This window comes from Phascolarctos cinereus, unplaced genomic scaffold (genome assembly GCF_003287225.1).
Source record: "Phascolarctos cinereus isolate Bilbo 61053 unplaced genomic scaffold, phaCin_HiC Scaffold_2;HRSCAF=192, whole genome shotgun sequence".
Classification (NCBI taxonomy): Eukaryota; Metazoa; Chordata; class Mammalia; order Diprotodontia; family Phascolarctidae; genus Phascolarctos; species Phascolarctos cinereus.
This window is the reverse complement of record NW_027555625.1, coordinates 124,368,180-124,385,435: the sequence shown is the minus strand read 5'-3', so window position 1 is coordinate 124,385,435 and position 17,256 is coordinate 124,368,180. Positions and strand designations below refer to the sequence as shown.

Here is a 17,256-nt window from a genome sequence, read left to right as displayed (position 1 = left end):
TTGCAGTGGACGGGTTGTTTTAAGCTCTGCTTCTTAATTTGTGAGATGGAAAAGTAAAGGATTTGCAAGATGTAGAACTGGAAGGGATCTTAGAGCCCAACTAGTTTAATTATGTCCTTCCCCTGCAAATTTTTAGAGTCAAGGAAACTGAAGCCCAAGATCACACAGGTGGTAGGTGGGGATTCATAGCTTCTAATGCCAAATGCACATTCTCTTTAATGTATCCCACTTGGTAGACAGTTGGAATCTGGTGTTTTGTATTTAGGATTTCCTTCCCTTTTCATTAAATCCCAACCCAAGAAAGATATGGAAGAGAAAGATGGAGATGGATAGAGAGGGTCAGAAAGGGATTTGGTCAGGGATAGGTCTTCCTTGCTTTTCATTTTTTTTAAATATAAATTTATTTATTTTTAGTTTTCAACATTCACTTCCACAAGTTTTTGAGTTCCAAATTTTCACCCATCTCCCCTCCCCCCACCCCAAGATGGCATGCATTCTGAATATCCCTTCCCCACGTCTGTCCTCTCTTCTATCTCTCTGCCCTTCTCTTATCCCCTTCCCCTTCTATTTTCCTATAGGGCAGGATAGACTTCTGTACCCCATTTCCTGTATTTCTTATTTCCCAGTAGCATGTGAAAACATTTTTTTTAAACATATGTTTTTAAAACTTTAGGTTTCAATTTTCTCTCTTCCTCCCTCCCCCCCACCCTCATTGAAAAGGCAAGCAACTCAATATAAGTTCTACACGTGTAGTTATGCAAAACACGTCCATAGCAGACATGTTGTGAAAAACTAACTCTATTTCCCTTAATCCTATCCTGCCATCCCATTTATTCTATTCTTTCTTTTGACCCTGTCCCTCCTCAGAAATATTTACTTCTGATTACCCCCTTTCCCAATCTGCCCTCCTCTCTATCATCCCCCTGCTCTCTTGTCCCCTTCTCCCCCTATTTTCCTGTAGGGTAAGATAGATTTCCATACCGAATTGAATGTGTATGTTATTTCCTCTTAGTTAAGCCGAATCCTATGAGAATAAGATTCACTCATTCCCTCTCACCTTCCCCCATTTCCCCTCCACTGTAAGAGACTTTTCTGGGTTTTTTTTTGTGAGATAATTTACCCCATTCTACCTCTCTCTTTCTTCTCTGAGTATCATCCTTTCTCATCCCTTAATTTTATTCTCCAGATATGACCCCTTAATCTTCAACTCACCCTGTGCCCTCTATCTATCTATATATACATACATACAATTTTTTTCCTTCAACTACCCTAATACTGACAAAGTTCGCATGAGTTATAAGTATCATCTTTCCATGCAGGAATGTAAACAGTTCAATCTTAATAAGTCTCTTATGATTTCTCTTTCCTGTTTACCTCTTCATGTTCCACTGGAGTCCTGTATTTGAAAGTCAAATTTTCTCTTTAGCTCTGGTCTTTTCATCAGGAATGCTTGAAAGTCCTCTGTTTCACTGAATGACCATTTTTTTTCCCTGAAGGATTATACTCAGTTTTGCTGGGGAGATGATTCTTGGTTGTAATCCTATCTCCTTTGCCCTCTGGAATATTATATTCCATGCCCTGCAGTCCTTTAATGTAGAAGCTGCTAAATCTTGTGTTATCCTGATTGTGTTTCCACAGTACTTGAACTGTTTCCTTCTGGCAGCTTGTAATATTTTCTCCTTGACCTGGGAACTCTCTTGCTTTTCATTTTAATCAACATCAAACAGCTGACTGCACTTTTAATTTAATTCTTTGTCTCTGGCATGGAAATATTGCATTCAGTTGTCTCAGCTGGTAATGAGATTTCTGTTTTGAGGAAGAAAGAAAAAATATATAGTGCATGCACTAAAAATGTTTTTCTTCATTTCCTACTTAAAGGCTATGTATTATCCAGTGGGAGAATTACATGATATGGAGTAATATAGTGCTATATAGCACTTTATTACTATAAAAATAAGTATGGTAATCATTCTTAGAACACAGATTTTTTCCCCCTTCTCACAAAAGACATTTTCTAACCCATCACAGGGCAGCTAGAAGGTGCCATGGATAGAATGCTGTGCCTGGAGTCAGGAAGACTTATCTTCCTGAGTTCAAATCTAGCCTTAGATACTTACTAGCTATGTAATCCTGGGCAGGTCACTTAACTCTGTTTGCCTCAGTTTCCTCATCAGCAAAATAAACTGAGAAGGAAATAGCAAACCACTACAGTATCTTTGTTCAGAAAACCTCAAACAGGGTCACAAAGAGTCAGATGTGACCAAATATACAAGATATTAAACTTTAGTATGTACTAATAAAGGGTACCTTTTGGTGTTCCTGCTCAAAGTATCACAGCCATAGTCAGCCAAAGGGATGTGGGGGTTGCTATTATTAATTACAAAAATTCAAGCTGATATTTCCCAGCCTCTGTACTGCTTTTTACAGTGTCTCACAGGAAATATACCTGGGGAGTGGGGTTAGGTTTTACAAGAAAGTTTGAACTTGGGATTCTTAGAATTAGCTTTATCTAGTTCACTGTCTAATCTTGGAAATAATTAAGACTATTCTTGTGGCTTGTCCCTTGCAGACCTTATCTTTCAATTGGGAAAAGCCACCAGATATAAGTAGAGGAAGTGCTGGTAAGAGCAGGATAGTTTAAAAGATGAACATTTTTTTGATAAAGAAAAGAATTGTTTTTTAAAGTTATCTTTGTATATTTGTAAGTGGCAGCCTGAAGGAGTTGATAAAGACCTGGGCTTGGAGTTCGATCAGGCGGTTATAGGACTCTGGCTTCAGTGCCAGAATGGAAAATAGAGTTACTTTAGTTTATCCCCTTCACAAGTGAGGTGTGGAGAAGTTGTGACTTCCTGAAGGTCACATAGGTTATAAATGCTAGACTTCCAGACTCACATGATCTGGGTTCACCTTCAGCCTCTGATAATTATTTAATAGCTGCTTGACAGATCAATTATCCTTTGTCCATCCCAATTCACTCCTATCTACTAAATCATAGAAGAGTTGTTGGTGGAGGGAGTTCCCATGCCAAGAGACCCTTAGAATTCTGAAATCACAGATCCTTCTTGTATTCTCAAGTGTATATTCATAGGACTTATGTCTAGACAGTGAAATGTCATACATTATCATAGGATCCAGAAAAGGTCCTTAAAGATGGTCTAGTCATAGGTCCATAGGAACATAGATTTAGAAGCGGAGGGGATCTCTGAGGCTATCTAGTCCAAACTTTTATTTTATAGATGAAGAAATTAAGGCCCATGGAGATCAAGTTACTTGAACAGGGTCATACATGCAGTAAATGTCAGAGGTGAGGTTTAAATGCAGGCCCTCTCACTCCAGAGCAAGTGTTCTCCTTATTATACCATGCTGTATTTTTCACCTTTCATTTTATAGATGAGGAAATTGAGGGCCAAGGAAGTTAGATAATTTGGCTGAGATTGAATAAGTAGGAAATCTGAGCTCAGACTCAGGTTCTCTGATTCCAAATCTAGTGTGCTTCTATATCTCCTCCTCACTGCATCACATCTGCCTTCTGGTAGAGTGTTGTTTTATAGCCATCAATGAGACACTGTATCTTTAGTAATTTTTTAGATTTTTTTTAATTACTGAAGAGTTATGGGACTTAGAACTAGAAGAAGCCTCACTCACCTTTTACTGCTGAGGAAATTTGTTCCTGAATTGACTTGACAGTTGGGCACACAGGTAGTGCACACTCATGTCCTCTGATTCCAAGTGTGTTCCTCTTTCCACTGCACTGTGATTTTACAACAACTTTGTGCTTCACTGACCTCTGTTAGTGCTCCAGAAGTGATATTCCACTCTAAGGGACCTTAGAGAAAGATGATTTAGTCCCACTGCCTTATGTTACAAATGATGAAACAAAGGCAGGGAGAGGCAAAGTAGTTGGCCCAAAATTTTCATTATGTTACCAGGGCTTAAAAAATGTATACACACATATACATACGTACATACATATATACATATATACGTATACACATATACACACACATACACACAAACGCACGCTTAGAACTTGGTCAGATATTGAAGATGCAAAGGTCATCCACTGCATCCTCAACCATTGCCAGTTATCTTGACTTTTGTCTTGCCATTGGACTTTGATAACTCTGGAAGAGAGAGTGAGGCTTATGACTTTGTGCAGCTCTTCCTCACTTAAGTCCTATTCATGCATAAATTGAGACATTATCCTGTGACGTCATTTATCCATTTTGAAACAAAGGATGAACAAGAGCATACACACATTTGTACAATTATGTAGGAATTTTCAGAGAAAGAAGAAAATAATATCGAAAGCTTCTACACAATAAATAAGTAAATCAAGCAGAATTCTAAACAATGGACCTGTTCTTTGGTTTTGACTTGAGGAGGGAGAAGAGAATAGTGAATAGTGGCTTACAGTGCCCAAACCTCCATTATATTTTCTCCAATTAATCATGTACCTCCTCTTATAATTTGTTCACTCAACAATTATACATTAAGTGCCTACTTTATGTACAGCACTGTGCTAGATAATGGGAGAGATGAACTATGTAGGTTAAGACCTAGTTCTTGCTTTCAGGGAATTTGTTTGGTAGTAGCAAAATCTTAATATTAGATCACTGATGATTATTCTTTAGCTCATCTTTTTTTTTTTGAAGGGAATTAGACACTAAATGTCCTTGATTTCATCCATAAGTTTTTTTAAATCAATGTATGCATTTTTAATCTGAATTGACTAGTAGGAATTTATAGTAATTTATGAGGTAAAGAAAGGCACAAAGGTATTTTTTTTTGAAAACATAATTGAACACTTCAAGAATTACATTGGTGTGAATCTTCATTCCTCTGACAGATCACAACTACTTACACACCTTGAACTGGTGGTTATATGAGTTGCTTTGGTCAACAAATTCATATTTGTAGATGACACATATACAGTTCATCCCCAGGCTTGTATTCACGCCTTTCTAGCTTGTGTTCTGCTGGCATAGACTTCACAATCCCAGAGACAAGGCACTGAATAAGGAAACTAATGGAATATTAAAAAAAAAGGAATCAGGCTAAAATTTCAGCAAGAGGGTACATAAATCATAGATTCATTGCTGGACAGAACTTCAGAGGGTATTGAGTCCAATCCTCAATCATGTCCTATTTCTGATACATAGATCCTGGTTGTGTGTATCCAGCAACTCTCTAAGATAGAGAAGATGCATTTACATTTGTAGATGAAATTTCTTCACCCAGAACTCTTAATACCAGTGAAATCACAGGTCCAGTCAAAAAACAAAAATTAGAATTCATAGAATCATTGATTCTTAGAGGTGAAAGATGCATTAAGAGGTCCTCTAGTCTAACCCCTGGTGGAAGCATGAATCTGCTCTACAGTATTCCAAACAAATTGTCTTTTGATCTCTTTTAGACCACTTCTAGTGATGACAAACATACTAGCTTCCATGGAAGGCCAGTGTTGGATAGCTCTAATTTTTCAGAAGTTCTTCCTTCTGTTGAGCTAAGTCTATATCCCTGGCACTGCCACCCATTGATCTTGGTTCTGTTCTCTCGTACCAAGTAGAATAAAATTATTCCCTTTTTCATGTGATAGTATTTTCAATATTTGAAGTCAACTTCCCCTGCCAAGTCTTTTATTTCTCAGCTTACACCTTCAAAATTTCAATGTATCCTTTTATGACACAATTCCCAGTACCTGCACCATCCTTATAACTCTCTTATACTCGAACTCCTAAAGTGTAGTGCATAGAAATGAACAGAATATTCTATGTGTGGTCTGACCAGGGCAAAGTAGAGTGAGAGTATTGTCTCCTTTGCTCTCGATACTGGTTATGTTCAATTGCCCACAAGCAAATATTTCTTTCCTATAAAGGCCTCTTCTAAGGTCCTTTTTTGATACCTCCTTATGACATGAAAGTGATATTAATTCTTGAAAGCTAGAAAGAATACAAGTAGAAACCAGGTAACAGATTGTGTGATTGTCATCTAAGGAGCAGCCTAGCTAAGGTCTAAGATGTTCCTCACTTGGTTATTTGCAAGGTAATGAAATACGGTACCAGAGCAAGTGTTAAGCATATGTAATAAATTGCCAAGATGTTGTGATTTGTGTTAGTAAAGGGAAAATGCACATTTGTGAAATCATAATGCCTTGAAGCATTAAGGAAAGGGTAGTTAAATACTTAGAATAAACTATCACAAGCTAGTCTCCATTTGATGCATAAATACAATAGACAACATTCTGTCTGGTTGGTTTAGGTGTGGAGATTCATGAAGGCATGGGGCTGGATGTAAAGTCCTTGAGGTCAGTGCCTGTGTCATAAAAAGCTTTTGGTTCCCCACCCCCAGCATCATGCTCATAGCAGAGGCTTAATAAATATTTATTGATTGAGGCCCCTTCATGCTTTCACATATTATTTAGTAAATAATATTTTGGTTTATGATGAATCCCTTTTCCATTAAAATGTGTCTTCCAAGATGAAGTTTATAAAATAAATTTAACATTGCTAAAACAGCAAACATAGATAGGAGGTAGTCCTGACTCATGTCTGGAAGGTATGGGAGACTTCTTGATTTCAATAGACAAAATATATTATTAACATTGAAGTTGTCTTTTGCTAGATATGTGTAATAGCGTAAGTTGATATTGACGTGGTGACTAGAAGATGGAGTGTCTATACATTGCACTGATCATCTGGTAGTTTTATCCATAGGTTGTCTTGGTATGAATATCATGATAATCACAGATAGTGATGGCCACATATGGATCTGTATTCTGTTGATAAGTAAGGTTGGGTTCTGATGATGAGACCTGTCCTTTCCCCCCCTTACACCCCAGCTGTATGAGTCCACCCTGCACGCCTTTGCCTTCTCTTACTCCATGCTAGGAGAGGAAATCCAGCTTCATTTTATCATTCCTAAATCAAAGGAGCACCATTTTGTCTTCAGCCAACCAGGAGGCCAGCTGGAAAGCATGAGGTTACCACTTGTCACTGATAAGGTAAGTGGATGTTCTGATATGTAGTTATATAAGGTAGAGACCAACTCTGCTCTCTGGACTTGTGACAGAATGGATTTTATTGTCTAATAAGAAAAGAATCTTAGGTCAAGGGAACATGGCCCAAGGTATACTTTGAAGCAGGGAGGATTATGGTGGAAATAATCAGTTGGAGGTAATTGGTTTTAAGGGAGGAGGAGGACTGCATACCTCATATTCAGTTTAATTGAACCAGCATTGAACATTACTATGTACAGGGCAGTGTAGGTGATACAAACATCGGTTGAGGTGTAGCCCCTGTCGTCAAGCTGAATAGAAGAAGTAAAAGAGCAACAAAGCTGTTGGAGAGAGGACGCTAACATTTTTCAATGATAGTTTTTGTAAAGGTTGCTTACTTCCTCTGATGCTTCTCCATAGCACCCAGGTAATACTAAGTGCTTAAAGTTATGCCAGCAGAGCACAAGATCCTACTAAGCTGGAAAATCTTCAGATGAGGCAGCTAGGTAGTGCATTTCTGGACCTGGAATCAGAATGACCTGAATGTAAATCTGTCCTCAAACAGATTTGAAAGCTCTAGCTGTGTGACCCTGGGCATAGTCATTTAACCTCTGTGCCTCAGTTTCTGATTGGTAAAATAAGGATTATAACTCCTTCCACCTCCCAGGGTTATTGTAAGGCTCCAATGAGATAACACATGTAAACCACTTAGCAAACCTTAAAAATCCTGTTTCAACTGTTAAATGTCAGTCTGGTCTCTTGTTGTAGTCAGCAGTCTAAAAATCAACTTAGCCCTTTCAGAGAATTTCTTCATCAGAAGGCTGACTACCAGGTGAGGCATTTTTCCCCCTTTGGCCATAGTCATTCATTAAAACCATCTAGTCAGGTGCAGAGTATCTGGGATCTGAACTGATGCAAAGAGAATGAAGTCTTGTACCAAGGAAATCTTGTATCTTTGAAGCATTAGAGTAAATACTGTCATATCTCAGAAAAAAGAGTCTTATTTGCTCCCTTCTCTGTTTGTTGTATTATTCTTTATCTTTATATGCCCAGTGCCTAGAAGGTAGAAAGTACTTCATAAATGTGTATTGATCAGATATTTTTATTATTTCCCCTTTCTTTTTCATTGTCCTTCCCTAATATTTTTTGGAGGCTTTCTCATGACAGAAGAGGGTGATACAGAATTCTTGAAAAGCTGTGTCACAGAGTAGATCTCCTAAGCCGAAAAAAGGTTTTTCTATGTATATGTCCCCTAAGACCAGCCTAGCTAAGTTCAGATGGACTAATCCCTAGAATGCTGCTGATTTCATCTTCTATTAGCAACTCATGAAACGTCTACTAAGGCAGGGAGGAGTTGTGATCAGCATCTGTGGAGGGAAACAATCAACAAGATGAAAGTTCAGGTCTTTGATGAATTTAACTATATTCTTGTGGATATTTTGAGGTTAGGCCGTCAGACCCGGCCCCCTAACCCTTTATAAGTCTTCTAAATCAGTATTATGATGTTTGCTATTTGTAGAGTTGGTCAGCTCTTTGGTTTCTTTAGAAAGTAATTGTGACATTCCATCTGGGAAGTCAGAAGAGAAGCCTCCTTATGATCATCAACATTATTGTGTACCCAGGGTTTGGCTTATCAGGTAGATGCAGCTCTTGTTCACAATGGAATGGAAAATATTTTTTAGGAAACACTTGGGCCAAATATTGAAAAGCAAAATAGTCCCTGATTTTAAGGTACTTATATTCTAATTGGAGAAGACAGTGTATATAGCAATAAGTGAGTGGGATATGCATTCTCAAGGAGAGAATACTAATGAAGAGGGAAATAAATAGGACCTAGGGAATGTTTTATGTAAAGTAATAGCAATGTAGTTTTAAGAATGACTCTGAGTGAATAAGTAGTTTGACTTTTATAAATATCCAAATTAACTACAAAGGACTATCTGCATCCAGAGAAAGAAATGATAAATAGAAATATGTATAGAATGATTTTACATATATATACATATATATGTACACATACACATATTTGTGTCTGATTGTAGCCATCTCTAGGGAGGGGGGAAGGGAAGAAAAAAGGAAAAAAAAGAGAAAAAAGAAATTTACATGATAACTTTATTATATATTTAAATCGGATAGCAAGTTGTACATAATAGATTTGCAGTTTCATATCCAATCTTTTTAAAATCATGCTGTGTTATGGAAATGCTTATTTTACCCCATAAATTAAAAATAAAATAAATTTTTTTAAAGAAAAGAGAATACTAACAACAACCACCGACGTTCTCTGTAACACTGTTCACTATGGAGTAGAATTTGGTATAAATTCAGTCCATCTTGGTCCTAATCTTATTACCTGTGTGACCTTGGGCAAGTCACTTTGTCCCTCTGAGTCTCAGTTTCTTCATCCCTAAAATAAGAGAGCTGAGCGAAACAACCTCTAAGGTTTTTGCTAGCTCTTACTGAGTGAGCTCGTGGTCCAGTTTGCCGTGTGCCTTCTTGGCTATCCACCTCACATCTAATCCCAATGGTGACCTCTCCATCCTTGAAACTCCTCAGCCTCATTATCTGTATCACACATTGGTGCAGATATATACTACCATATAATTCTTGCCTTTGTTTTCTTGAATTGTTATTTAACTATCGTATCATGGGTCATGACAAGAAGGGCAACATGGAACAGTGGCTGTTAATGGACTTGAGAGTCAGGGCAACTTGGATTCAAGCCCCACTTTTGATGTATAGTACCTGTGTGACCCTGATAAGGTCACTTAACTTTTCAGCTCCCCAGGCTCCTGTCTGTCTACTGGGTACTTTCTACTTCATTGGTAGAGAAAGTTTCCTCATAGGAGAGCTCCCTACATGAAATTAATCATGGACCTGGACCTCAAATTATGTATCTTATGTTTTGTTTATCCTCCTTGAGGCCAGGGTCCACAGCTTCTTCACCCTCAGTGCCAACTATAGCCACATTTATATAGTAGGTGCTCAAGAGACATTTGTGAATTGATTTACTGAAGTGCCCAAGAGGAATTCTTTGTGATTTATTGAAAAAAACACTGGGTTTAAAATTTAATATGGTTCTTGTACATTGTAAATGCTTATTGACTTATTGACTTTAAAGTCAAACCCTGGGCTTGAATCTCAGGTCTGATATTTATTACTGATATGATATTAGGCAAATTACTCAACTTCTCTGGGCCTTAGTTTTCTCATCTGTAAAATGAGGTTGTTGGATTAAATGAACTGTTAAGATTCCTTCCACCTCCATATCCTGTGATCCTCTGTTCCCCAGTTCTGGTTGCTTGTTTTTTAGTTGTTTTAAACTTTGGACAGTTAAGAGTGGAGTTTCCTTTGAAAAGACAAAACTCAAAGTTTCTGTAACCTATTCATTCACTCATACTACCTTCCCCTTATCCTCCATCTGATGCCTTATACTGACCATTCAGTAGAGCAAACTGGTAATTTCTTGATCACTTCCACCCAGATTGGACCATGGACCAGTTGGTTCTTACCCAGCTTTGAGGTGGAATTTTTAGGTAAGCAGGCATCCTTCAGTGGGGTGCTTGTCTCCGGATGTTTTGGTTAATTATTAGCCAAGTAAAGTAGTTTACTGAAGCAAACAAACAAAAAGTACTTGTTTATAAATGGGCCTTGTAGCATAGAACTCAAGATGTTTTTTGAGAATTCCTAATATTTGTGGTATTTACATAAGAAATGAACATTTATTCATTCAAAACATGTTTATCAATAACCAATACACAGCACTACAGCAGGTGCTATATGGAATAGGAAAGAAATAGAAGACAAATCCCTATATTTAAGGACCATCCAGTCTAGCTGGAGATACAAGATATAAATGGAAGTGGAAAAAGTACATACATGAAGGAAATAGTACCTTATCGTAGGAAGGAAACTTAGCAGTCATCTCATCCAACTTCATTTTGTAGCTGCAGAAACTGAGGTCTGGAGATTTTGTGTGACTTATCCAAGGTCTCACAACTAGTTAGAAGCACAGATGGGACTAGAATGCACACTCTCAACTTCTTATTCAATGCTCTTTCAGTATGCCAAATTGTCTTGGATGCATAATGAGTGAAAATGTTTATACGTGTTTAATATATATTCAAGAGAGTGAGGAGGTATAACATACCTCTAGGAGATTCCAAGTCAAATGAGACCAGTTAGTGCAGGAACATATTAAGCTTCTATTTTAGGTTTGAATAATCTGGTAAAAGTCATTCCTGTACTTTACAGAGCCATGAATTTATAAAAAGTCCTACTTTCACTCCCACCACGGGTCGTCATGAACATGGACTCTTCAACTTATATCATGCAATGGATGGAGCTAATCACTTGCATGTATTAGTTGTCAAAGAATATGAAATGGCAATATATAAGAAGTATTGGCCCAACCACATTATGCTGGTTCTCCCAAGTATCTTCAACAGTGCTGGAGTTGGTAAGTAGAAAAAGAGTAATGTTTTATGTGCATTAAAATTCCATAGAAAGAAGAGGGAGACTTAAAAGAATAGGGTCAGGAGAGAATAGTTGCAAGTTTCATACCCAGCCATTTACTCTTGGCTTTTAGAACTCTTATCTCCATTCCCTACCTCTTTGTTTTCCTTATTCGCATTCCAAGCTTTGTTGTTGGTTTAACTGATAATGATAGTAGTAATAATAATTGATACCTGTAAGTAACAACATTTATTTTATTTATTTTTATTTTTTGGTGAGGCGATTGGGGTTAAGTGACTTGCCCAGAGTCACACAGCTAGCAAGTGTTACATGTCTGAAGTCTGATTTGAACTCGAGTCCTCCTGATCTCCAGGGCCAGTGCTCTATCCACTGCGCCAGCTAGCTGCCCCAACAAACATTTAAAGAACTGTTTACATGTGTGTATGTATATATGTGTATATGTAGAGAGGCAGCTAGGTGATGCAGTGTGTAGAGTGCTAGTCTGGAGTCAGGAAGACCTGAGTTCAAATCCAGCTTCAGACATTTACTAGTAGTGTGACCCTGAGCAAGTCACTTAACCCTCTTTACCTCAGTTTCCTCATCTGTAAAATTGTCTGGAGAAGGAAATGGCAAACTACTGCAACATCTTTGTCAATAAAACCCCAAATGGAATCACTGAGAATCAAACACAACTGAAACAACAAATAGACACACACGTACACATATGTATGTATGTGTATATATATGTGTGTGTATACATACATGCATACATATGATACACAATTAAAGAACTAGTATTCTTTAAGGATTACAAAACACTTTTCTTACAACAGCTCTTTAAAGGAGATGGTACAAGTATTATCTCCATTTTACAAATGAGAAAAATTAGGGTAAGTGTGATAAGAGACTTTCTCAAGCTCATTTAGCCAGTAAGTGATGTCTCAAGCCTGTTAGTTGTCAGCTGAGACAAAAGGAAATCAGAGTAGAATCGGAAACTTTTGCCATCAACTGTCTTATAGAATTCTAGAATCAAAGTCCCAGAACCTCAAAAGGAACACCAACAACTGTCCAGCCCTAGCCATCTTTGAAAGGAATCCCCATTATAATGTATCTAACATATCATCTTTCAGCCTCTGCTTGAATACCTCCAATGAGAACTCACCACCTCCTAAGGCAACTCATTCTACTTCTGGCTAGCTCTACTTGATAGGAAGATTTTCTTGACATCTAGCTCAAATTTACTCACGGATACCTTCAGTGTTGGAAAAGACATCAAAAGCTATCTAGTCTAACCCTTATGCAAACAAAAATCCCCTCTAAGACATCTTAAATGCTTAATCACCTTATCTTTGCTTGAAGGCTTCTGGTGAAGGGGAAGTCACTGTGAAGCTGCCCAGAATTTTTTTAATTGTATTTGCCTCTCCCAAGGAAATAAGATTAATTGAGAAGTACCTGTATAGGGCAGCTAGGTGGTACAGTGGATACAACAACTGGTCCTGGAGTCAGGAAGACCTGTGTTCAAATGAGGCCTCAGATACTTACTAGCTGTGGGACCCTAGGCAAGTCACTTAACCACGATTGCCTTCCCTACCCTCTCAAAAAAGAATTAGATGTACATGTGGGAAAATGGTATGGTGTAGGAGAACTTGGAGTAGGTTTTTTTTTTTCCCCATGAGAAGGCGCTTCAGATCAGAGGAACCACTGGGAGGTGATTACCATATGTAAAAATATGTAAAAGATGATGTATATATAATTGATGTGAATTGTAAATCTTGTGAATTTTGATTTTAGGTGCTGCCCATTTCCTAATAAAGGAGTTATCCTACCATAACTTGGAACTGGAACGGAACAGGCAAGAGGAGTTGGGCATAAAACCTCAAGATATCTGGCCTTTCATTGTCATTACAGATGACTCTTGCGTTATGTGGAATATGGTGGATGTTGATAACGGGGGAGAAAGGCGGAGGTAAACATAGTGAACACCATTTATAGTTACTCTCCTATAATGGATCTTGTTTTTAAAGTACAAAATTAGAGAAATTAATTTTTATTTGTTTTCTGGAAAAATTCTTATCTAAAAAAGGTAAATGCTTTTTTCCTTTTGAAAATTTCCCTTTTATAATATTAAGATGTTAGTGTCTTAAAGCAGGGTCTCTGCATTAATTTCTGACATACAGTTGCTGGTAGACAATATATCTTAGACTCTTTATATAGTCTTAATTCATACAGTTAAGCTCCTTTGGCAGTGAATACTATTAAAAAGAATAGTTCTAACTAACAAAATTTTCCATGTTCCTGTTGATTGATCTGTCCCAAAACAATACTTTTCAAACTTGGTTTCAATTAGGTTTGACACTGTCAGTCTTCCAAAGAATAATTAATATTTCAGCAACTTGAAGGTGTACAAAGTATTAAAAATGGGATATAAACAGTGCCATTATTATTATTCCCATTTTACAGATGAGGAATCCTGTTACTCAAAGATTTTAAATGGTTGGCCAACGTCACATAGCTAGTAAGTGTCAGAGCAAGGATTCAGATCTGTGCTTTTCTGGTTCTACTACAACTTGACTTTATGATGGTTTGCTGTTTATGATGGAGAAAAGACAACTAAGCTTTTGTCCAGCCATCAGGTATCAATTTTAATAACAGACTATCTAAGGAGGCAGCATGGTACAATCAGTAGAAAGCCTAGCCTTGTAATGAGGAAGACATGAGTTCAAGTCCCATTTTGACACATAGTGGCTATAGGACACTGAGCAGGTCACAACCATTCTGTGTTCTAGTCATCTCCATAAGAGTGGTAGAGAAGGTGCCAGCCTACATTGGTAGAGAGAGTTTCTCATGTGAGAATTTCCTAAACCTATGAAATCACAGTCTGTAGTCCCTATTCCTATCGCAGAGCTGGAAGGGAATGTAAAGGTCACAGAGTCCAAACTTCCTATTTGATTGATGAGAGAAACAGAGGCCCAGAGACTGGACAGAGTGTACACAAGGTCACAGGAATAGTGAATGGCAGAGCCTAGATTAGAAGCTGTCTCCACCTTCTAGTCTAGTTGCTTTACCCATTATGGAGTCAGTTTGGTATAGGGTCAGAAACACTGAGTTTAGTCAGAAGACTTGAGTTTGAAATTCAGCTCTCCTGGTATGAGCTTTATAATTTTGGGCAAGTCCCTTCACCTCGCTGATTCTTAGTTTCCTCATAGGTAAAACAGGGCTAATAATAATCATACTGCTCATTTTGCAAAGGTACTGGAAGGAAAGCCCTTGGTAAACCCTAAAGAACCTTAGAAGTTTAAGCAATTATTATCAGACGAAGATACCTCCATTTTCTTTACTCTATCTTACCTCACCCAAATTTTTAAAGCAGTCAAACTGAAGTACTTTCTGCTCCTAATATGCATCCTGAGCATTTTAGTAAAGTTTTGTGACTATAAAAAAATGAAAGTCCTTTGGAATATGTCATAAGAAGATTTGATCTGGGTTTGTTTAAAGTGGGACATCTTTAGCCTCCTGGGCTATTTTGGTCCAGTGCTGATGTAGACAGTAGAATAAAAAGGATTATGCTTTTGTTTGCATGTTGATCCAGAGAAAGTTTTTTCTTCTCTTCCTTCCTTGCAGTGATTACACCTGGTCTGAAAGGAATGTTTCTTTGAAACATATTCTGCAGCACATCGAGGCAGCTCCAAACGTCACTCATTATGCTCTAATTGGGATGCGGAAATGGTCAAGCAAAACTCGGAGTGGGGAGGTCCAAGAACCTTTCTCCCGTTGTCATATCCATGACTTTATTATCCTCAATGTGGATCTGACACAGAATGTACAGTATAATCAGAATCGGTGAGTTATAGACCCAAAAGGAAGCCAGATATTAGCTTCAACCTGTTCTTGATGGTCATCTGACAGTCTGCTTTTCTCTTATTGGTACCTATCTGTTGATTCACTGATAATGGTACCAGTGACCTGAAGCATGTATGCTTGTCCTCCGGGATGGAGGAATCTATAGGATTCTGAGCAGGAAGGTACTTTAGAGATGATCTGATCCAGTTCTTTTGATTTAGAGGTGAGGGCACTAAGGCCAAAAGGCACGTGTATTGTGGCAGCTCAGGACTTTGAGCTATGAACCAGGCTCTTCTAACACTGAATCCGTTGATGTTTTGATAATGTCTGTCTCCTTTTTTCTTTCTACCTCTGGAATAAATTTAACCTTAGAGATAGTATTATTTAATCCTAGAAATCTGCTGTCAGATTAAAAACTGAAGAAAAAAAACCATTTACTAAGCACCCACTGTGTAAAAGGTATGGGGCTCCCTACTGCTTACCGCATAAAGCCCAAACTTCTTAAGGATTTATTCAAACCCTTCCACAAGGGCTTGTCTTCCTGCTTTTCCAGTCTCCACTATTTTCAGCCACGTACTTTATGTTGTGGGGAAACTAGACTCAGAATTGTCCTTGGAATATGAGCCAGGTTTTCCCATTCCTGCCCCTTTGCTGACACTATTTCTTATGCATGGAATACTGCCATCCTTCCTATCTCTGCCCCTTTGAGGCACTGTTGTAGTGGAAAGAGTGCTGGGCTTGGAGTCAGAACACCTGTGTTTGAATCCTGACTTTGAGATTTATGAGCTGTGTAAGGCACTTCTCTTTAAGCTTTAATTTCCTCATTGATAAATTGAAATGGTTGAGCTAGATGCTCTCCAAGGTACCTCGTAGCCCTGAATCTTATTATCCTGTGATATTAAGGTCCTGCTCCAGTACCAGCTTCTCCTGGATACCTTCCCACATCCCCTTCTCCACAATGATTCCTCCCCGCAATGATGGCTAATGGGGTTGGACTGGAAGCAAGTCTGGTGGTCTAGTGGATACTGATATTCCCAAGGCTTCTGGCTTCAGGGTCCTGGGCTGTCTCTGTCAAGGTCTGGGAGCAGATAGATGATGGATGGTGTGGTTGTGGTGGTTTGGCTTGGCATGTGCTGCCTTTCCTCTCTCTCCTTGAGGGTGCATTGTTGCTTTAGGTAGGCTGGCTCACCTAGGTGGCAGTTGCTGGGGCCTGGCTGGCCACTTCTCCAAAGGAGTTGCCATGCTGGATGATGCCTATGAGGGCTGGGTTGGAAGCAGGACTGGTATTTGGTGGGGGGTGGGGTGGGGGTGCTGCTATTCTCAGTAGGACCCTTGTAATTACCTGTCATTAAAATATGATCCCCTTGGTGTCTTTTTTTGTTTGCTTCTCTATAAATTTTTATATCCTATATACATCTTTTCATGGTGACTTCAATATTAATTGATTTCCCTCTTCTATGATCTCAGTACTACATGATTTAGCACCAGATGATATAGTCTTATTTTATTTTTTGATCTGGATCTATGATTTTAACGGCTTGGGGAACTCCATGTGGAAACTCCCTCCTGTTAAGAGACTTGCCTGGAGCATTAAGATATTAAGTTACTGACCCATGGTCCCATAGTTATTATATGATGGAGGCAGGACTTAAAAACAAGACACACCATGATGGTACCTTTCACTGCAGTTTCATATTGTTATTTGACTGTTTCGTTTATACTAGTCTTTTCTCTTCAGCTTGTTAGTAAAGGGAATGATTTCCTGCCTTCAAGGAGCTTGCATTTCAGCATATACTACCTGTATGACAAGGCTGCTTAGCCCTTCATCACTGACTTTATCATCTGTCAAATAGTGTTAATAATATTTACGCTACCTTCTTCATAGAATTGTAGAGAGAAAAGCACTAAGTAGGTCTTAAAATAGTATGAAAATATGAGTTATGTCTTATCTCTCTCTGTGTATC

The 17,256-nt window shown here is 38.3% G+C and overlaps 1 protein-coding gene across 1 annotated transcript in view; it reads left to right on the top strand.

Annotated features, from left to right (window-relative positions):
- Positions 1 to 17,256, top strand: part of GREB1 (growth regulating estrogen receptor binding 1) — a 139,430-nt gene that overhangs the window by 105,738 nt on the left and 16,436 nt on the right. Inside the window, exons 25-28 of the mRNA XM_020985304.2 lie at positions 6,842 to 7,003; positions 11,252 to 11,456; positions 13,244 to 13,418; positions 15,074 to 15,292. Of these exons, the coding sequence (XP_020840963.1) occupies positions 6,842 to 7,003; positions 11,252 to 11,456; positions 13,244 to 13,418; positions 15,074 to 15,292 (761 nt within the window). The remainder of the gene's footprint in view (positions 1 to 6,841; positions 7,004 to 11,251; positions 11,457 to 13,243; positions 13,419 to 15,073; positions 15,293 to 17,256) is intronic.